This window comes from Scatophagus argus, chromosome 1, assembly GCF_020382885.2.
Source record: "Scatophagus argus isolate fScaArg1 chromosome 1, fScaArg1.pri, whole genome shotgun sequence".
NCBI lineage: Eukaryota > Metazoa > Chordata > Actinopteri > Scatophagidae > Scatophagus > Scatophagus argus.
Window position 1 is genome coordinate 19,186,135 of NC_058493.1, and position 21,855 is coordinate 19,207,989.

At 43.0% G+C, this 21,855-nt stretch overlaps 2 protein-coding genes across 4 annotated transcripts in view; both read right to left on the bottom strand.

Moving 5' to 3' along the window:
• Positions 1-71: 71 nt before the first annotated feature.
• Positions 72-12,295, bottom strand: slc22a31 (solute carrier family 22 member 31). Its single transcript, XM_046389556.1, has 10 exons — positions 12,030-12,295; positions 11,060-11,753; positions 8,318-8,421; positions 7,917-8,071; positions 4,628-4,796; positions 4,066-4,211; positions 3,629-3,737; positions 3,296-3,510; positions 2,505-2,616; positions 72-2,125 (listed from the first exon to the last, which is right to left on the bottom strand). Exons 2-10 carry the CDS (start codon positions 11,489-11,491, stop codon positions 1,681-1,683), a joined length of 1,887 nt encoding a protein of 628 aa, XP_046245512.1. The 5' UTR covers positions 11,492-11,753; positions 12,030-12,295; the 3' UTR covers positions 72-1,680.
• Positions 12,296-13,335: 1,040 nt separating this feature from the next.
• ankrd11 (ankyrin repeat domain 11) overlaps positions 13,336-21,855 on the bottom strand; it is a 91,784-nt gene continuing 83,264 nt past the window's right edge. For 2 of the 3 annotated variants that reach the window (XM_046389623.1, XM_046389613.1), the window contains exons 10-14: positions 19,079-21,809; positions 18,846-18,944; positions 18,322-18,465; positions 18,123-18,215; positions 13,336-18,031 (exon numbers count right to left, since the gene is read on the bottom strand). In XM_046389623.1, the coding sequence (XP_046245579.1) occupies positions 17,846-18,031; positions 18,123-18,215; positions 18,322-18,465; positions 18,846-18,944; positions 19,079-21,809 (3,253 nt within the window). In that variant the 3' untranslated portion in view covers positions 13,336-17,845. The remainder of the gene's footprint in view (positions 18,032-18,122; positions 18,216-18,321; positions 18,466-18,845; positions 18,945-19,078; positions 21,810-21,855) is intronic. The other variant, XM_046389631.1, reaches the window with a different exon arrangement.

A 21,855-nucleotide genomic window follows, 5' to 3' on the forward strand; every position in this document is an offset into this window, starting at 1 on the left:
AGAGTGAACATCATGACAGTTGAGCTTACTGAACTCACCTGGCAGAAAGAGGCTGCTGTGGCACACACACACACACTCAGATATCAGTATATTCACATTTTCACAAGACAATATGGTACGTGTCCATATTTCTATGAGAACAGCTCCATCTAGTGTTCTGACAGTGTAACACCTAGAACATGCAAAACATTCCCTAATTGGAATTTAATTTACTTTTTAGTAGAAAAATGTGACATGATTTAACTCTGAAGTGGTGGCACAATAACAGAGATAATGAAAAAGTCAATATTTTTTTAGCTACTAAGGTTTGCATTTGACAAGGACACAGAAAGGTAAACACGCAGTCTAAGAGAGTTTCAACACCAAAAAATGGCAACAAGCGTTCTTCAGATCATCTGTAGGACCTTCAGTCAATACAAAAGCACCTTTGCTTGGTCGCTGAAGGTGAAATTATGAATGGATTATTACACAACAGCATCTCCTGAAGGCCATTTCATTTGTGTTTTTCTCACATGCACACCTTGAAAAGTTTAGCATCCTTTCATCCAAAGTGCCAAGATCCAACAGGCAGAACGTTCTCACTGTTTAACATTAAATAATAAATAGTTAACAAAAAAAAAAACAAACATCAAAACAGGATATCAGGATATCAGGCAGTCATCGTGAGAAATATCCGATTATCCGCCTTCCAGTTAAGGTTGGTCCTGTCGGGAGCCTTGAAATCACAGTTAAGGGTTAGGGTTAGGGTCATAACTAAAATAACTAAAATAACAAAACTCATAGTCTTTGCTAGACTAAGGGTGTTTAACAGTTTGTCTGTCAGCTGCATTGGTTTAATTATAATTATAAATTGCAACCTAACAAAGTGTTTTAAAGAGTAAACAAACTGGTCAGCTACAAATTCACTATCATGTGGCTGGTTCTATGTTGTGACACATTTTACCTCGATAAATAAACTGCAGCTCTTGCGATTTGAATATTGCACTTGGCCAAACTGCGATTTCAATTAAATTTCGATTAAGTATTCAGCCACACTTCTGAGTGAAACATTTCGATTAAAAATGCCAGAATCCAATCCATCATCATATCCAATGACTAGTGCATCGTTTAGCGCCCTCTGGTGTCCTCTCAGCACTGAGACACTGCTGGTGTCAGATGGACAGACTTAATGAAAAGTGCATGAGATACTGATAAATGGACAAAGTGCTGCCGCTCACATGATCGACAGAGGCTGGTGAAACTGGAGTCTGACAATTTCCAGTTCCACGCGGAGGAGAGCAGCAGGCATGAAGACTGCAATCATTTTTTAAAAAAAATATGCCACACAAAAGACAAACATAACACAAAAATGTTCATACGGGACAACTCGCAAAGGTTTGGAAGACGAAAAAAACTGTTTTTTCAGTGTGTCACTTGAATTCACATAAGAAAATGCTACAGTACAGTAACGGCTTAGAGCGTAAAATATGACAAGAAAAGACTGATCTCTCCCTGAAAGGTAACAGACTTGGAGCCATTGGCTTAAAGAGAACTGTACTCAAGCTGAGGTCAGTCCTTCAGCTGAGTCATGAGCACATGGACAATAAGTTAAATTATTGGATGATGGCAAAATGTCTGCAGAGGTATGTCTAAAACAAGGGGGGAGGATAATCCTCTTCAGTCTGTTCAGAGGAGGATGAGTTAAGACACAACCTCTCTCAGCGTCTCACTCTCTTGTCCCTGTGTTTCACTGTCCGACAGCAGAGGCGAATGACTTGGCACGGCGATCCTATAAGGCAAATTATCTTTAGTCAACATCTTCCTGGTGGCGGAGACCAAGCGGGAATAGTTATCAGGGTTGTACTCTGACAGAGGGGGCCGGGTGCGCAGTAACGGCAGGCTGTCCCTGTCGGGCCGGGACAGGAAGAGAGGAGGCCGGCGCTGCCTCTCGCCCTCCTTCAGGGAGTCTGGGAGAGGCTTGCGTTTGCTTTCAGGTAAGAGCATTATGCAGAGGACGGAGAGGACAGCGAAAGAAGCGAAGATGACGTGGTGGAGGAAGTAGCCGCCGTTATTCTGGAGTTCCATCAGGGAGGAAGCGGCCATGCCAACACAACCTGCCGCCAGCACAAGGCCAAGGCAGCCACCTCTGACACAGAGAGGGAAGATGAGCAGGAAAAGGAGAACAAAAAAAAAATCATAAGGGGTGTTTTTGTTTTTTCTTTTTCCTGACCTTGCCCACTGCATTCAACAGCCATAAACCTATTTGTTCGCACAGAATAAATCGCAGGAAATGGGTCACAAATACGTGTTCTTAAAAAGGTGAAACAATTTCCTTAAACATCACGGAACAGGTAGAAACTGTGCTTTTGTAAGGAACTATTTTAAGCAGCGTATTAATATGCATTTAAAAGAGGCTGCAGCCATCTCTGGCTACTCGGGAAATACTTCTCAGCTGGATTAATTCCTTGTTCATTTTTTTTTTTTTGACAATATGACAAACACGGCGACAGCCTCGTCACACTTACCGAACTACAGTCGGCATCACCTCACAGGCGAAGAACACACTGAGCATGGCGAGAGCCTGAGAGAACAGCAGACCCATGACGGAGAGCAGCAACACCAGGCCACCATGCAGGTCTGACACATAAAAGGACAACTTATTCAGTTCATGTGCAAAAACTACAACCGCAGCACCATTTACAGCAGAGATAATCAACATCTTCTATGACGTCAACCCCACCGTCAAACTTGCAAACAGCATAATCGTTTTACTTTGTGGGGCATGTGGGAAGCTCCAAATGAATTAAATGCATATCAAATCCCATGTTGGGTCCTGATGTCACAGATCTCGTGTTTCTTTCATATCTAAACCTGCACAAAAATGATCCGTCACATTTCCAAGCTTAAACAATTAATAAATATTGTATCATAACCCCAAACTCGGAGTTCATGAACAGGCAACAATCAGTATTGTTTTACAGTCTACAGGGGATAAAATTAAACTAAAAACTTTTTTTTTACATTTTTTTTTTAAATTTATGCTTAAGTTCCTCTACTCCAAAATGTTGAGAAATAAGTTTATTGTAACATTTTTGAGTTGTAAATTTCACTCGTTTTTCGTTCCACTTCAAGGAACAAAATACTGCCAGTGATCCCCTGTGATGCTCATAAATTTAAAAAAAATTAAGCTGATCATCTGGAAACGCATTCATTAAAAATACTCAACGCAGAGGTTGATGGAGGATGAATTTTGGGGCACGAATGTTTTTTTAAAGTAAACCGATATTCATAAAGAAAAGACGTGTTTGTAACGTACACTGAGTGAGAGCCAGCAGCAACAGCGACGACAGTCCCGTGACGATAGCAGACAGCAGAAGCATACCACGCCGACCAAAATGATTAACGGACAAGCAGATGAAGACGAGGGCCAGTGCTCCGGTCGTCGCTCGGAGGAAGTAGCTGAAGTAGAAGTTGGTGGAATAGCTGTGCAGGTTTCTGGTGAAACAGTACTGGATTCCTGTTCCTATAAAGCTGCAGGAGAGGCCGCACACATCTATGAAACCCAACAATTTGCATCTCATTTGTATTGCGAAATGTCAAGTCAAGTCAGGACGGGTGAAAGACGCTTCCTCACACGATAAAAACTCACAGCGTGAAGCTGAGGATGAGGCAGTTCTTCCAGATAACATGAGTCCGACGAAGCTCCAAAACAGAAAAGTACCTTGGCTGACAGTCTTCACCGTACGCTGTATCCATCTCTACAGATAGACAAAACAAACATATCTGAAGAAACGTACACCCAAAGAACCAATATTTTCTGGCAAGGTGCAAATCAGTAGGGTTTAGCTAAGAGTCAAAATCTCTCTGTTATAAATTCTACTAATGGCTGCCATGAGTATTTTAATTGCGATGAATCACTATCTGGATTCAGTGAGACCACAATGAGTGCAAACAGCATACTGACGGAGCCTGAATTTATCAAGAAGTCATGTGATGGCTCATTTGACACACTCTTTCTTTCTACTTCAGCTAAGTACAGGTGTAGTCCAGGACGCCCAGGCAGCACTGCTGGGTGTGTGACAGTACCTGACAGCAGGGTTTCCCCGGGGTAGATTTCATCTTGCATATAAACACCGTTTCTGGTGGAGAATTCCTGCAGGCTCCTCTTCGCCTGGAGGATCTGAGCTGTGGCCAGCAACCAGCGAGGAGACTCAGGAAAAACCGACTCACAGCTGAGAGGAAACAACTCCATTATCATATCTCAGAGACAACGTCAACACAGTGAAAAGATGAAGGCACGCACAAACTATTTCCTGGTACAATTTCTTGGCAAGCTGTCCTCAGTTGTTCCAACGTCTCTTTTGTAAAAGCAATTTTGTTCTCAATGAGACTTCCTCGTTAAGTAACTAAAGAAAACTTGGTGCTGTGTTCGCAACAATTTTCACATTAGAATTGTATTTGTTTAAATATATGCACAGACGAATTTAGGTGTGGCTGTTAGAAGGAGCTTGAAACAGGAGCATCTCAAACAGGAACAGATGTCTTATGTCCCAACGTGAGACAGGTACACCGTAAAATAATAAAGTGCCCTTAATGCCTCACCAAATACATTCCAACAACACACCCCACATACTGCCATATGACTCACCACCAATAGGAAAGCAGCAGGAGCAGAGGCAAAGTGGCCACAGCCTGGAGAATGGGCCAATCACGGCACAGAACAGCGATGCCTGGCAATAGCAGCTCTGCAAACACGGCGAAGCCGGCGCTGACCATGGCAACGATGAGACGGTGGGGAGGGTCACACAGCTCCAACCCTGGAAGAGCGATGGGAACAGACAGCAAGCGAGGACATCATAAATAACATCGGAACACGGCTCAAGCAAAACTAACCCATCTGTCCAAAACCAATCCATTGCCTGTCAGGACATGAAGCCCTTCACACATAAGTCGTGTGTCCAACGAGCAGTCTGGCTCAGTTCAAATCTGTTATACATTTTTTTTGTCTTTCCATTGTTTTTAGAGAAAAAACAGGAGAAGAGAAAACACAAAACCTTCCATGTCCTCTATTGTGTTTTTCTTGCTATAGGAGCGTGTGCATAGCAAGTGTGTGGATGAGATAGTGAGAAAGAGAGAATGTGGACCCTAAAGGAAGTGACGCATGTCAAGTATGCAGACCCTACTCTGTTCCTATTGGCTCACAGTGCTGGGATCCCCAGATGTGAGATATGCAGATGGACCCTCTTCAAAGTGAAATGTAGCCTGTCTTTGTTTTTGCCTCAACCTCTTTGCACCACGTTTGCCTTGCACACCATACAAGGTTCAACAAGCTGGATAAAAGTCACTACGAGATAAAGTGGTAGGGTACTGACGTAAACTTGTTTGGGAGCTGTACGAGTTTCCAGAGGTCTGGTCCTCTTTCCACCCGCTCCCTGGTGGAGGAAGAATGAGGAGTTCACTTCCTGTTCACTTCCTCGCCTTCAGTTCTGTCCTGTTATTGTTTTCTCCTCTCTGTGGAGGAGCAGCGCTGGCAGGGCATCTCTGAGAGACATTCCACTCAGGCCCTCATCCCACCCAGACCAACATCAGCCTAATCCGAAAAAACATGGACTCAATCTAGTCCTGACCTCACAGGAATGTGGGAATGTGTGCGGAAAGTGTGTGCATGTGTGCGTGTGGGCGTGTGGGAGGAGGGGGTGTGTATTTCAGATCACTTTGACTCTCCCCTACCCAATACTTCCTCCCACACAAGCATGCATCTGTACACATGCTAACATAATTAAATTCCTATACCATTTCACTCTTGTTTTAGACCAAGAAGAAAACACATTTCATTACAGAGAAGGTCTTGATGAAGGAGGAGAACATTTGTCACAAGAGGGGCTGGACTCCGGAGAGCCTCTAAAAGATGACAGCTGAGGTGTAGAAGTAAAGAGAAACCAACCAGCTGCCTGCTGTCAGTCAGATCTCAGCATAACACACTTCAACTTATCACCAGCTGAGATGCTCCCCCAGGCTTGACTAATGTGTCAGGCATGTTTCCAACAACAATGGTCGCCCAACTGCAATGACTGATTGCTAAAATATTACAGAACTACAGTGTGCCCCATTTGCTGTTTGTATGCAATATGTATTATTTACTATTTCTGCTGGTGTACCATTCCTGTACTTAGAATAAAAGAGAAAAACAACAGTTTTCAGGATATTATAGAATATTTGCAGCGATGCATATGAATCAAACTGGGATTTTGAATTGCCACCTCAAGATTTCCATAAAATCAAAGCCTGTTTCTTCATTGTTAGTGGCAGGGTCCACCATTCCCACACTGAATTCAAACTTCCATCAAACGCACCAGGACATCACAGGAAACAATGCGGGGTGTAATTCAGTGTTACACTGAGTTTGTTCGGCTGCATTTTAAACAAATACACCAGATGCAGGGCTGGCAATTTTGAGTTTATCCAACAGGTTTGCAAAGTAAACTTATTCATTCAACACGAGGGTTAATCAAATACTCATCACCTAACTGGAAGTCCCTGACTTTTGTTGTTGCTGCTGACGTTTTCATCTAAAGAAAAATGGAGTACTGTAACCCTAACCCTGTGCATCATTTATATCATTCACATCTTAATACAATAACCTCCTTTGTATCTTTGCTCTTTATCGGACTCACTGCCATGTGCTAATGGAAGTAATTGTATTATTCTTTATGTTATTAGACAGACTTTTGATTACAGATAATACATTATGTGGTTACATTTATCTACAGCCTCTTTTTACACAATACACTGTTCATTTAATAGCTTTGAATAACTTTATTTTATATAAAGAGAGGTTACAAAGATATTTCTAATAGAAACCCTATTCAAACTGTTGAAGCCACGCCGTCTCCTATAACCTGGAAACCACAGGAGGTACAAGTACTGAACTAATAAATAATTTTAGCGTATACATTAAACTGACTTTAAACTGTCATTGTTTTGTCTTTTGGTGTTTCTTCTTGACTTTCAGACATCAGAAACAAAAGAATCAAGTGAGATATCAGTTGTTTGTGTTTCCTGAAATAAAGATAAGACGGTAAAACAAAGATAAGCGGGGTTTCTAATTCGCTTATGTAAGGACGAAATGTGATTTTTCTTATCTTAGACTGATAGCTCAACGGTTAGTCGGGGAGGAAAGCATGAGTGGAGCATTTATATTCTGTATTTATTTCACAGTGCGAGTGCAGTTTTTGTTGGTTTTCACTAATTAAAACCTTAAAACAAACTACTGACTGAAGTCGGTGCCAGTCTGAAAAACTCATGTGTGCAACCAGCATGTAATTCTACACTGAGAATCCCAAGCCACGATGTATTACATTAACATTACGTAACGTTAAATGATATTAAATAATCATCAACCAGCCTTCAATACTCAGACCAAGACTTTGAGAGCATGTGGAGTTGAGAGACTGTCCCCGTATCGACACCAGGGCTCCCGCTAATGAAGTTTTTTAGCGAGCCGTCGATTAAAGGTGAAAACACAGCAGATTAATCAATACTGAAAATGATTAATGGCTTAATAGTTAATAAAATATCCCAGAGTCCAAAGTAATGTCTCCAAGTTTGTGTGTTTTCTTTCTGTATTTACCTATCAGACTCTCAATTTGCTTATTTTTGTTTGCGTCCATTTCGCTTCTTTATGTAACAGACTGAGTATATTAGATTCCCTGTAACAAACGAAAACAAGGAAATACAATTTTGCAAAAAGGCAAAACGCAGGGCAGGAATTCCAAAGGGCTCTCTAAAATAAACAAAGAAGTCAGCCGCTGTGTATGAGGAAGCTGAGGGTTTCCCCCCCTCCAAACCCCCAGAGAAGTCAATTACCGAATGAGGTCGCAGTTTGCTTAACTGATGGATAAGCAGCACAACATTACATGTTTGTGCAAGATACTCACTGGCAACGTACGAGGATACAAACACCCCAGCCAACATGGCTCCCTGAGAGAGACGCAGCAGCAGAAAGACCACGGCACTGTTGGACAAACACACGGCCACCCCGAACAGGCTGGCCAGGCTGATGGAGAGCAGGAAACACCGCCGCCGACCCAACCTGAAGACAAAGTCGCATCGCTGTCACGGCAATCACAAGTGAAATTATGGAGCCCTGAATGCGTTCACTGTTAAATTAATTAATTTAAAAAAAAAAGAAATGATAAAAGAATAAATTGTGACTGATTTAATATCAGAATTTTTATTTTCTCATATACACTATCGATAAAGATTCCCTTGTGTATTAAGGTAATAATATCTGTTTTAGTTATTCAATATCGAACCCTTGAATGTGATCATTACTTACCAGTCACACAATGTACCAAGGAAGATGTATCCCATAATCCATCCTGTCATGAAGCAGATATGCTGCAAAGGGATTTTCCAGTAGTCATGGCAAACGAGGTTCCACTGCGAAGACGGACAAAGCAGCACAGAGACAGACCAAAACAAAACTCAGTCAACTTGGACAAAAAAAAAAGCGCCTCTAAAACAGAGAGGAGCACCATTTGATTTGACTGACTGACTGTTGTACAACAAGATCACGAGTTTCAATGAAAAATATTTGGTTAGCGGCCATCAGCAAATTGACAGACTCTACCAACAGGAAGAGCTGTTCGCTTTCTTTACTCAAACAGAAGTTTAGAGTCCAACGATCTGTTTTTGTGAGTATTTACAGCAATGGGATGATACATGTGAGAATGACAAAACATCTTTAATAGTTTTTGGATGGCGACGGAGCTCAACAGCACAGAGGAACAAGCTCAGTCAGGCTTTCAAGACAAAACCTGCCAGCAGAATAAATTCATTGCCGGTTTTTGTCTTTTTGTGGCAATTGTGGACATGAAAAGAAATATTACACATCCTCAAAGCATGATAAAGCAAGCTTGGATAGACTTCTGATGTTCCACGTTTGTCAGTGTCATAAGAAAATGTTGCTCACAGGCTGCGTTCATCTAATTTGACTGTATAACGTGTGGAATTACAGGCGACCAGTCAAGGCACAAACATAGAGAGATTTCTGTGAGGAAGCAGGAATGTAGATCATGTTGTTTCTAATCGAGTTAAGATGTCTGCTGACAGCGTTATTACATTAGAACAAAGTAGTGCTCAAAGTAGAGCCTGCCAGCAGCTGTGCGCCTGGATAGTACCAGTAGCTGCTTGTAACAAAATTCCTCTCCTGTCCCTTCTCTGCTTGTAAGAAGATTAATCTTTGACTGCAATACAAAACGTCATATCGTTGCATATCATACGCCAACACCATTAAACGCATCTCTGGTCAGCTCTTATCGCCCAGTATTATTAAATGACCATAAAAAGTAAGAGTGAACCTGCGGCTTCTGAAACCCGAACCTGGCTTCAGGAAGTCTGCAGCCTCAGGGAAGCTGACTTCATGAGACGCATACAAGAAGGCCAAACAGGTTTATGCAATGGCAACACACTCTAATGAAAAGGACCTCAGGAAGAGAAGGAGGTCACAAGCAGACCCTCGCCAACATCGATAACACATTTTAATTTTTAGTTGATGGTGCACAACTTAAAGATATCAAGGTGACGAGCACTACTGTACTGCATTCAGTGTTTCCTCTAATAAAGACTTCCCTTGTGGAACGAAAGACGTCATGGACAGAGGAAGCTGCTGCTGGTAAAGGACATGTTCAGGGTCTCAGGAAGGGACGTGGAGGCCTCAGACTTTCCAGTGCCGCAGTTTTTCATGGGGGGCGGAAAAAGTCTCCTCACTTCCATTATCTACTTCCTTGCTGCGATACACTGAGTACTAAGAGTAGTGTGAACACTATGAGTATACCTCTTAGCTGAAGCTGAGCGATAATTATCCATAATGACTTCTTTATCCTGAACCCATTCTCCACCAAAGCTCCTAACTCTCTCCACAGGGATTTACAGACTACACCAAATATTCTGATTAGGCCTGCAGGTAACTATTATTTTCATTACAGATTAATTTTGCAATTAATTCATTAATGGTTTAGTCTATAGTGATAATTTCTCAGCACCCCATAGTGACTGTGAAAGCGAAAGCAGCACATGTTTGGCAATTTTCTCTTGAAAATGAATGAAACGAGTGATCCATCCAACAGCTGGCAACTAATATTTCTTTGGACTGACTAATCGTTGTGGCTCTAATTCTGATGGTGTTTCAGTGTGAGTTACACAACCCCGCATGGACACAGAAGCAGCCCGCATGTGTGAGGAATTTGAGGTCACATTGAGAAAAACTCTTTATCAATATTTGCAGAGCGGGACGGATCCTTGAACAGCTGAAGTCCACGAAAAACAAAGTGAGGAGAAGATAAACAAGTTCTTGCTGACTATTTACACATGTCTTTGCACAACAAGACACAATCACGTTGAAACGTTAGTGTGTCAGAGACAAAGAGGACCAACAAATGACACACTAATCTTCCTTTTTAACTTTTCACGCCCTCTTTCCATACTTCAGTTCATTAGGCCAGTGGTCTCATGTATTGTGTGAGCGGGTCTAAGTCTGTCTGTGCTCAGCAGCCTGGTTGAGCCTGGGAAACACAGTGCCAGGCAGCAAGTGAGAGTGTAAAAAAAAAAAAAAAAAGTCAGCAACAACAAAGTTTAAACTGTACAACCTGAGTAAATATTGACTTAATGTTGTGAACAACCGTCTTTATGACCACACTGGCTTCCAGCAGAGATAAACTCGCTGTTACTGAGCGGAAACTGGGACAAACCCCAGGTCTGCACCACCATCTTGGAGCGAGGCTATAATAATAATAATAATAACAAATAATTTAAATGAATATTTTTCTTTCACGCGACCAAGGAAATTGTTTGCCTTGTGTCAGAAATACTGACAGTTACATAAAAAAAGTGGATAAAACCAACAGCTGGATCCAGAAACGCGGCTCGTCAGCCTCCGGTGCGAAACATAAACGAACTTCAGATGAGTTTGTCATCCACTTCCTTCCTGTGTCTAACTCCTCCATGAGGTTCAAAAAACAAACAAACACAAGATACCCATGAAAACCTGGATGATGATGCAGGCTTAACGGTCTCTTACCTCAGTAACAAAGTTGCTCTGGAGCCCCGCTACAGGGGCGTACTCCCAGCCTTTGGTGCAGGAGACCCTCTCCCTGGGCACATGTTTCGAAAAGTCCGAGGTGTTGGACGCGTATTTAAACAGCTCACAGTGGCTGAGCCCGGTGCCGTTCACCCAGGGGATGGTGAGGTTGAGGTATCCCTGTCTGGTGAAGTTGCTGGGAAGGAAAGCGGAGGGAAGAAGCTGCGGGTCGGGCTTGCAGTGGTACGAGTCCGGGATTAGGGTGTAAAAAACGTCGCTAAATAGATTCAACATGACCGCAAAGTTAGGGAACCAGCTGAAAACCACCACGATTCGGTTGTAGCGTCCGTAGCCGCCGGTGTGGGGAAAAATCTTCGTCTCATAATCCATTTGAGCACGAGCGTTTGCAGTCACAAACGGTGCCGTGGCCATTGCGCAGTGAGTGCGCACACTCAGCCGCGCGACGCAGTAGGTAAAGCGTGCTAGAGGAGGAAGAGGAGGAGGAGGAGGAGGAGGAGGAGGAGGGGTTCAGGGACCGACCTATGAGACACCTGCTTAGCTGACTAACTTTTGGGTCATCCCCGAGTCACACTGAAGCGACGCAGTGAGCAGACGTTGTCGCTGCAGCTGAAGTTACCGGTCATCTGTCACCGATCCTAATATTCTTGGATCTGTGCGTCACCGACAGCCTGTGCTTCAGGAATGAAAAGATAAACACGTTTAAAAATCACAAATGTACTTTTCTTTCATAAAAATATCAACTTGACCACTTGACTCCTAATAATTCAAGTATAAAAAAGGTCTAAAATTTAAGTTCGTATTCAACAGAAGTTTTTGATATCAAGGAGTTAACATTTACATTTCTGACATGAATTACATCTAATTATAGCATATTTCATATACAAAATATATCGATTTTTAAACCTGTGAAAAACAACTTATTCTCTTTATAATCTCATATAACTCTCACCTGTTCAGTTTGTTCTTTCTTTTGTCTTCAACTTATTTTCTTGTTGTTTCTTCTGTTTGAGGCTGCCTTAACTTTCCGTGTTTTGTCTGGCTTTGACCAGAAATCCTTTAAACTCACGCCACACTTGAAAGGTCAACACTCTAATTCCCAACAGTAAAATAAACAAGTTACACGGAACTGAGAAATGACGACACATCCAGGTGAAAACTCACAACGCAAACAGGTTTTTCCGCCTTGTGACCATCCGGTGTGCGATGTCGGTTTCCATGGCAGCCATAAAAAGATTTGACAGAATTCTGTTATCTGTTAGGTGACAGGACTCCGATGTGCACGAGAAAGATAAAGATACAGGAAAGAGCAGAGAAATAAACTGTCTACTGTCTACTTACTACTGATGATGAATCCAAGCTGTTCCTTATGACATGGCAGGCACGGGAGGGAATTATGATATGAACACAATTCAGGGTGAGGGTGCAAGATGACCTCATGTACAAAATGTGGCAGTCACGTGGGCGAAGGCATTTCAGACATTCAGGTTTGGTCACGCTACATATTTCTGACACCAAATGGTTCTACCTCATCCTACAATCAACAGAAACTGGATTACATGAGACCACCATAACAAGTGTTGTTGGTGGTCATTATGCTGAGATAAATATTCTTTAAAAGGATGTTAATTATTTGAAAGATGTGGCCCATTTTTTCTTACGAGTGCATTTACACTTTATAGACAAAAGTAATCGGACAGGGGTTGGGTTTGGCTTCTTACTCCCAGTGAAGGGAAATCTTAATGTTTCAGCATACCAACACATTTTGGACAATGCTATGCTTCCAACTTTGTGGCAACAGTTTGCTGAAGGCCCTTTTCTGTTCCAGCCTGACTGTGTCCCAGTGCACAAAGCAAAGCTCCATAAAGACATGACTGGATGAGTTTGGTGTGGAAGAACTTGACTGGTCCACACAGAGCCCTGACCTCAACCCCATCCAACACTTTTGGGGTGAACTGGAACGGAGACTGTGAGCCAGGGCTTTTTATCCAACATCAGTGTGTGACCTCACAAGTACTCTGCTGCATGAATGAGGAAATTCCCCACAGAAACACTCTGGGGAACCAACTCCACATTAATGTCACTGTGTTTAGAGTGTGGTAAAATGGTCATCTGTCCCAATACTTTTGTCTATATAGTGTATTTTGGGTGTAAAAGAAATGATCAGTGTTATCTTAACGTAAGGCAGACGCATACAGTTTTTAAAAACATTAAATCACGACACAGACAGTGAGAACACCAAATCAAGAACCCAGAGGTAATATTTCAAAATTTTATTAACGAACATAATCTCTGAGGAACAACAGCAGTTCTCGCGCTCTCTGTACATGCAACTGTAGAAAATAACAATTTAGAATTTTTACTTTTCAGTTTTAGTCTTTTTTCCCCCCATCCATCCTCATTTTCTGTTTCTTGCGTTTTAATTTTTTCGTCTTTTTTTGTCTTTTTTTTTTTTTTGCAGGAAATCAACAACAGCTAGAGGTGAAAGTACTGGATTTCTGTTACAGCACTGACAACAGCATCAACAACCCCCTCAAACACCCCCACCCGCCCCCACCCGCCCCTCTTAGCTGCTCCAACAATATGTACACAAATAAACTACATTGTACAAATAAAAAAATGTTACATTGTTACATCATAATCACCTGCAGCAAGCGCACGCGGCTCGTTGCTGTTAGAACCCCACATTCTACGCAATTTTTCAGACTAGTACAAAGAGGAGGGTGCAAAAAGTCCTGGGAGGTTTTATTTACAGAGCTATGTACAGTATGTCTCTTTCACGCATTACAAGGAGGAAAATTTACACAGCGGAGACCAACTTCAACTCAAAACAAACCACAGGTGTCAGGAAAAAAAAAAAAAAAAAAAGCAAAAACAAAAGAAAACGAAAATAATAATAAATAGGTTATTTCTCACCATTTAAAGAGTAGTTCTCCATGCTTTTTATTAGTCATTTTTCCACTCTAAAAAGGAACAAAGAAATAGCTACAGTCTGGGTTTAAAACAAAAAACTACAAAAAAAAAAGGCTTGAAATCGTGATTCTTTAGAATGAAAAAGTAGCAGTCATGTAATATTTACGTCCAGAAAAAAAAAATCAAAAAAAAAAAATCAAATAACATCAAATAACAAATCTAAAATAAACATTATGAGTGAATGTGAGGAGAGTAGAGGTAATATGTTGCTGACTGAGGTGGTGTCAGGCTTGTAGCTGTATCACCACGGCCAAGTGCTCTACTGTGCATCTGAGGACTGGATGTGTGTTTGTGTCTGTACTGACTTTATCCAGAAATCACTGTTTTGCTAGCTGAATATTCACACTGGACGATCAACGTGAATGGATGTGTTTATTCTATTGCTCTGTGCAGCGGTGTACCACAGACTGGGGGGGAATCGCCTGTCAGTTGTCTTGACCATCACCATTTCAAGCCTTTGTGGTTCAAATCAACGACTGATTACAGAAGTAAAAACAAAGGCAGGGCTTAAACTACTTAAAAACAAAACAAAACAAAACAAAAAACAAACAAAAAAAAAAGGTGACACATGATGCAGAAAAACACTTGATGTCTTGTAAACAATAAGTGAGAGGGTGTGGTCGGTCAGGGCATAGTAACGGTATACATTCTGCTCGATTTAGCAACGTGATTGACATGCCACTGGTGTTTATGCTTTTATACAGGAACAAAAACCCCTAAGATAAACACAAAAACATTCAAAACTACATACACTGAGCTAAGAAAAAAAAACAAAACAACAAACACACACACACACACACACACAAGGAGTTTGTGAACAAAAGACACGCTAAACCCTCTTCCCCAAAAACGGTGTAAGAAACCAACAACAAAATAAAAACAAAACAACATTACAAAGAGGGGTTTAAAAACCAAATTTCGGGCTATTTGTATGCAAATATGTATGTATACCAAACCAGGATGTGTGTGTATCTCTCAAAAATACCCAGGACTATACATCTAGCCACCTTGTCTGCACAGTGTAATAGCAACAACCATTGCACTTGACTAGACATACCATACACAGCTATGCTGACTGACAGTGTGTAAATAACTTAAAAAGTTTCAGATAATATTGCCATCGGGATACATGAGCAGCTCTCACACACGGACAGGCAGCCTATGTGGTAGGTCGGGAAAGCTCTTCAAAAACCATTAAAAATAGAGAATCAGTACAAGTCATCACAAATCAACATTTCAATGAGAATTTTAAGTGAGGACAGTTTAAAAAAAAAAAAAAATCTATTCAGCATTAAGCGACGTCTTTCCCCTCCGCTGTTTCTGTTAATGTCTGTCCACTTTTTTGGTTCATTCTGATAAGATTTAAGTCTCGTAACTGACTGCTTGGGCCTGACACAAGAACATAACTATGGCAAATGCCACCACATAACAGAGTAATATGAGGAAGTAACCTAACAGTTAAAATCCCTGACAAAACTAGCCAAACCCCTTTTTAAACACTGATAAAAAGGCCAATGTGACTGTTAAGCCCATAGTGATTCAAATGACAACCAATCTGGTCTAGGTGTTGGACTGGAATCATACAAGGGAAATGAACTCCCTATAGGCTGTAACAAAATGTCAATGTATTTAAAAACACCCATTCAAACGAAAGGCCACAGGTCTCATGCTAAGCCAAATACTGTTCTGGAGTTTTCTGACACACTGGCGCCATCCAGTGTGGTAAAGTTGGAACAGCACCTAGAAAATAAGCTGCTCTCCAACAAGGGGCAGACTGACTGACAAAACAACGTTAAAAAGTCAGTATGGAATGAAACCTTTCAGTGGCTGTTCGATCTCTTCAGTCCATTTACTGTGAAGAGCAAACGAGCTGGGAGAACAGAACATGTGCTCAAAGACCCGTATCCTGTTGGTTTTGTACGACAATGTTTTTGTGACGATCAGAAATGATTTCAGTCAAATTTTTGTAAATTAAAAACACGGAAAACGAACTTGAAACCATTCTACAATAATGATGGTTTTGCCTGTGAATGACATCTCTCTAACCTTCATCCCACCCATATATATGTCTATGTGACTTTGCCCAAAGAGTACATTTTTTTTTTTTTTTCACTGAAAAAGGCATTTTCTTGGTTCGAATTTCTTCAGATATAATTGTGTAGTAAAGCAATGAATAATATTCCTCTGTCTATTCCTTAAATAAATCCTCAACAACTATTCTGCTACATCTGAGGGACTCTATGGTGGCTGGCCTGTGGGAGACCAGTTTAATCCAGAAGTGTTCTCTGTCAGTTATTTGTGAGCTGTGGTGATCCACGTCCAAGTGAGTTGCCTTAATCCTGGACTGAATCTTGAGATGGGATCATACAACTGTACACTGGAGTCGTTCAAATACTGACAGAATCGTGTATACGTTTTGGCCCATGGATATGAGGGGGGGGAAAGTGCTGCCCAAAAGTGAACTGTACATAAAAAGATACTTTTTATTTCTTTTATGTTTTTTCTTTACACTTAACTGAGTGATATTACAGTACATAGGTTATTTACAACTGTGCAGTAATGTGTGGCAAAATAAATTATCTAGAAGGCAGCAAGAATACATTGGTTAACGAATATAAAAACTGTACATAATTTACGGAATACAACTTTTTTTCATTTTCTTTTGTTTTTTTTTTCCATTAAACTAATATTGGCTCTGTAGTGTTTCAAGTCACTTCCTCAGAAACAATGAAATGCCCAAGTAAAGAAATAGACAAAAACAATATTTCTCTCCTCCTGCCAAACCACAATTTCTCAATAGTCTCTTTGAATCTCAACATTCGTTATGTTTGTTTCTTCTGGTTGTCCTGTGGTGTTTTTTGCAGTCCATGGCGGTCTGATGTGTTTGTGTTGGAGCAAGCAGGGTGGCTGAGGAACACTCCGGTCTGTCCTCAGAGATCCATGCCTGTCCTCTTCTGTTAAGCCAGGCTGAGAGGCTGCAGGGTCAGTTTCTTCCTCTCAGACACTGGGCCCTGATGTGCACACACATCGCTAACCCTTAGCTGTATTCCAGCCTGCTGCAGGCTCTGTTGCACAACTGTTTAGCGAGGTCTAGTGCAGTGAGAAGAGAGAGGGCGTCCTCTGGGTACACGGTCTTATAGCCCTCAAACCCATCAGCAGCTGGTTTTAGCTTCCTGGTCTGTGCCTCCAAGCTGTCTTATTGTAGATTTACACTGAAGATCCACATGATGCACCACGGATCCGTTGACTTTCTCTGGGTCAGCGCTGGACTCGGTCTATTTCTCCTGGCCTACCAGGAGCCTTGGGGAGGCTTCTCCTCAGTCCTCCCTCAGGACAGGCACCACGCTGTTGGGAGAGCTCCTCTCTGATACCTCCTCCCAGTGGTGGTGTTGATGGGTCTATCGAAGCAGGGACCAAAAACTAACTCAGAAAATATATCTCTGTCCCCTGTCTTACCGTGACTGAGCTCTGAGGAGTTTTGTCCCCATTTCAGAGCCTCAAAGCAAAAACTGTTTCTGCTTCTCACACTCTGATCAAACAAAAGTGTAAAAACTTTGAGGATGAAAGTGCAAGTTGTGTATTTTCTTTTTCCCCAGTAAAAACATGTTTCCTTCTTCACGGAAGGGAATTGAGAGCAAGTTTTTCATCTTCACCCTTTTTCTACAGAAGAATTTTTTCCTGTCTAAAGTCCTTATCCAAACTTGCTAGCCCTTTCCATTCGTTCTATTAAACGAATTGTCTTTGAGAAGAAGTGATTCAGACAAAGTTTGCTCCCAGTCTGTGAGCACGGGTGTGTCATGCAGGCAGCAGGACAAAGTCGTCGTTGACGTCGACCATTGGCACGTAGAAGGACGGCACTTCGTTGACACAAAGGGACTTGTGCACTGCCGGGTCCAGCTCCTGGACCTTCAACTGCCACTCCATCCTTTGCACTGCATTGAGGGCTGCTGCCTCGTGCTGCTGCCGCATCAATAGACATGTCTACAGGAGGAGAAGCCAAGCATAAATCCACTGGATATAGACACAATTCCTGTATCAAAGCATTAACTTACAGCCAATAGCCAATATTTACCTTCATGCGGTCATATTTGTCATCCACGTCCTGTATCCAGGAAATGAACTGACGTGCGTTGAAGCGATCTCTCACGGATTTATTCTCATCACCCTGAGAATATACAGTAAGTTACAGTGAAGATCAAGTGATAATTGAATACGTCAAAATTAAAATTAGTTGTCACTGACATTTAAGGGTACATTTCTATATTTCTTACCTGGCTCTCTGATGGCATATTGTATACTTCAGAGTCCAACAGCATGGTGCAAGCACTGAATGGCACAGCCTGATTGGCTATTGTCCTGGCTGCTCTGCAGTGGACCCTTAAAACCTCCTGTTCGCATGAAACAATCAACTTCTCCTGTGAACAGCGAGCAAAACAGAGAAACCAAATTAATATTAGATATAAAGCTGGACATCAGACTGACCATTGGGCTTGTTAGTTAGGTTAATGGAAATGATCGACAAAGTTGCTATGTAATTTTCACAGAAATTGTTGTCAGTTAATTAGCGAGCGATGAACTAGATTTGTGACTGCAGTTTACTCTGGCTCAGCTTGGGAGTAGGGGTTGTGCAGATTTCACTTGCATTTCTATTAAAAAGAGACTCCAAAGAAGTGCTCATAGTGGACAGTGTATATTCTGTGTAGCTGGATGCAGGAATGCAGGGACAGGGAGCGAGCAATGAGGGAATTGATGATAAAGAGTAAGCCTAGAAAATGATCTAGAGCATATTCCTTACACGTTCTATGCTGTGCTGCAACCTGAGCTTCCCTCTCACGGCTTCCTGTTGTCTGAAGAGTTCCTTCAGAGGTTCTGACAGCGATGGAGGTGGGGCAATCTGATGAGGAAACACATCACAGAGCATTATTTACCTTCTTATCTCTCTTCCAATGTATATTTGTGCTTTTAGAAGAAACTATTTGCTATACTGGTGACATCATTTGGAGAAAAGGTAACAACACCATGACTTACAACAGGTATGTGAAGCTTGCTGAGAGGCTTGCCATCCAGCAGGTAGGAGCCGGTGTAGGTCACATATTCAGCGTAACACTGTGGAGCCTGTGGGGTGATGTAGCACAGAATCTTCCTCTTTTCCTCAATCTTCTTCCTGATCTGCAGGTACTCAAAGTAAGGGTTGGAACGGTCACTGTGGTAGGGCTCAATATCATCCAACTTGATGGCATTAACTACGACAGCCAAAGTCTGTTGAATCATTTCCCTGGTCTGCTGCATGGCTGTGTTTACCAGCTGGACCTGGACCTGCTGCCCGGCAGAACGTGGAAATTTCCTCTTCCGTGGGTGTTGGGTCTGAGATTCCTCTTCATCCAGGGGGAGAGGGCGACCTTTTGTTGTTTTACTGAGAACCACTGGCACAGCGGTTGTCACAGAAGTGGGCACAGACATTGCTGGAGTTGAATTAGATGCAGTAGAGGAGACACTGAGGACAGATTCTTTGTCTTTTTTCAGAGCTGTGAGGGAAGAGGCTGAGGTGGGTGTTGGGGTTCTAGTAGGAATTGGATTAATGCTCACTACTGGACTGGTCGTTACAGGGGTGGCAGTGGCAGATGAGGTTATGATGCTGGAGGTAGAAGGGACAACAGCAGCAGCAGAGGGATTGTTCTTGGCGCGATTGCGGGTCATCCTTTGAGGGATTTCATCCATCTTCTTGGGGATATCTACAGTGGTGGACACCGTGGTCAGGGTTACTGGTGTTAGCTTGGATGTGGTCTCCTGAGTGTCTGGTAATTCTACTGTGCTGGACAGGGTGACTGCAACTGGAAGCTGAGGAAGAGGACTGGATGACACAGATTCTGCTACGGGTTCAGGCATCCCTTCCTGTCTCACCTCTGCCTTGACAGCAGGCACTGAATCCAAGGGCAACTGCAATGATTCAGTGAGGGAGTGGATCTGTATGTGATGTTGCTGACTGCTATCTGATTTCACAGGTGAATACAACATATTGGGATCTGACTCATCTGGTCCTCCATAAGGTCCTTTTCTTTCCAACATGGTGCCCTGTTGAGGTGTAAGAGATATAGAGCTGTTGATTGGCACGCTCTGAGGCTCAGGGTCCAACTCTTGTGGGAAGCTGTCATGTGGAGATGGTACAACTAAGTCTTGTCCAGTAGGCTCCCCTAACCCTTGGTCTCCAGGGGGGCATGTAGTCTTAGCCAGGCTTGCTAAGTCCACCTCCATTATATCTGGGTCATCTCTGTCTGTGATGGTGTGCCTGATGTGCGTTGGCAGAGTCTTGCTGTGGTCAGCTATTTCTGGGTCTCGAGACTCTACTTCCTCTGACTTGTCTGGTAGTGGTAGGTCAGGCAAAGAGAACGGTCCCAGGTCATCGAGTTCATCTGCGTCAGCTGAGAATGGGTCTGCCCAGGGCACCACAGGCTCAGGGCCCACAGCTGGAGCCATGTGGCCATCAGTGGTAGCACTGAAGCTGTGTGTGGTTTGTCTGCTGTCAGGCTCTACACATGGTGACTCGGGGTCCATCTGGTGACTGTCCTCTATGTTAGGCTTGTTGCATTCCTGGAAGAAAGACTCCAGCCTATTGGAGGATGAAGAGGTGTTTAAATAGTTGGGTTCCCCATCAATTGCTGCGTCAGGCCTCTCTGGTGAGGGGATGTCAGCCACAGCCTCCTTCTGCTCATCAAAATCCACTGGGTCCTCTTTGTGCCACCTATTCCAGGTGGCATAAGGGGGAGTGACAGAGGGGTGTCCAGACAAGTGCTGCATGTCACTGTCTGAGTGGGAGTAAGGACTGGTTATTTTGGAGACAGCAGCCTCTATCTCCCCATAAGTCCTGTGCGGAGATTTGAGGTCCATATCGGGGTTCCAACCCATGCTGTGATCAAAACAGTTCTCTCCATGGTTGGGTGCAGGATGTGTGGGGGAGAGCTGATGAACCTCTGGATCATGCTGGTTTGGAGACTCAGCAGGCCAGCTCTTCCTAAGAGGGTCCTCAACTTGAAGGGAGAAGGAACACGGCTCCCTTGTTTGTTCTGGTTCCTCCACAGCACAGTGGTCTCTGTCATCTCTCTCAACCATATCCCCCATATCCCCTTCTTCCTCCTCCTCTTCCTCCTCCTCCTCCTCCTCCTCCTCCTCTTCTTCTTCATCCTCGTCTTCCTGCTCCTGCTCTTCTGTGACAGAGGGAAGATCTGACAGGACCAGGTTAGGCTCACTATGGTGAGGCTCAGAGATATCATCAATGTCCAGGGGTGGCAAAGCAGCAGGAGCTGGGGTTGGTGGTGCAGCTATGTCAAAGCAGGGTTCCTGGGGGTCTGGCCTGTGTACTGGTGTAGAAGGTTTGGGTAAGAAACTGTTGTATACATTTTCCGGAAGGTGTTCATTACCCTCTGTGCCAGCAAGAGCAGGTGCTGCCACATCTGGTGCGACATGGGCTGGCTCCAGCCGAGGGGACAACATCCTTATTGGAGAGAAATAGGGAGATGACAGGCACTCCAGTCTATCAACAGTTGCTGATTTGTCCTCTAGAGTTTGGGGGGAAGGTGACGGATCAAATTCAGCTGCTGGATCGCTCTGCTCTCGAGGGAACTTGTCAGCCTCAGCCTTGAACTCCTCCTCCAATGGTCTGCGGACATCAGAAGATGCAGAGCGGCTGACAAGTGGAAGCTGCAGATTCTTTGCGGGAGTAGGACAGGTGCCCTCCTGGAAACTCTGGGAGTTAGAGTACCTGCTGGGTGGACAAGAGAAAGACAAGACATCAGAAAATATGTCACATT

Bases quoted from the DNA above. Each gene is read 5' to 3' on its own strand.
- slc22a31 (XM_046389556.1), bottom strand. From the start codon at position 11,491: ATGGCCACGGCACCGTTTGTGACTGCAAACGCTCGTGCTCAAATGGAT. The intron at 4,797-7,916 runs GTGAGTATCTTG...TCGCTCTTCCAG, and splicing joins TGTATCCTCGTACGTTGCCA to GGTTGGAGCTGTGTGACCCT. The intron at 3,511-3,628 runs GTGAGTTTTTAT...CCTCTCCTGCAG, and splicing joins CTCATCCTCAGCTTCACGCT to CTTTATAGGAACAGGAATCC.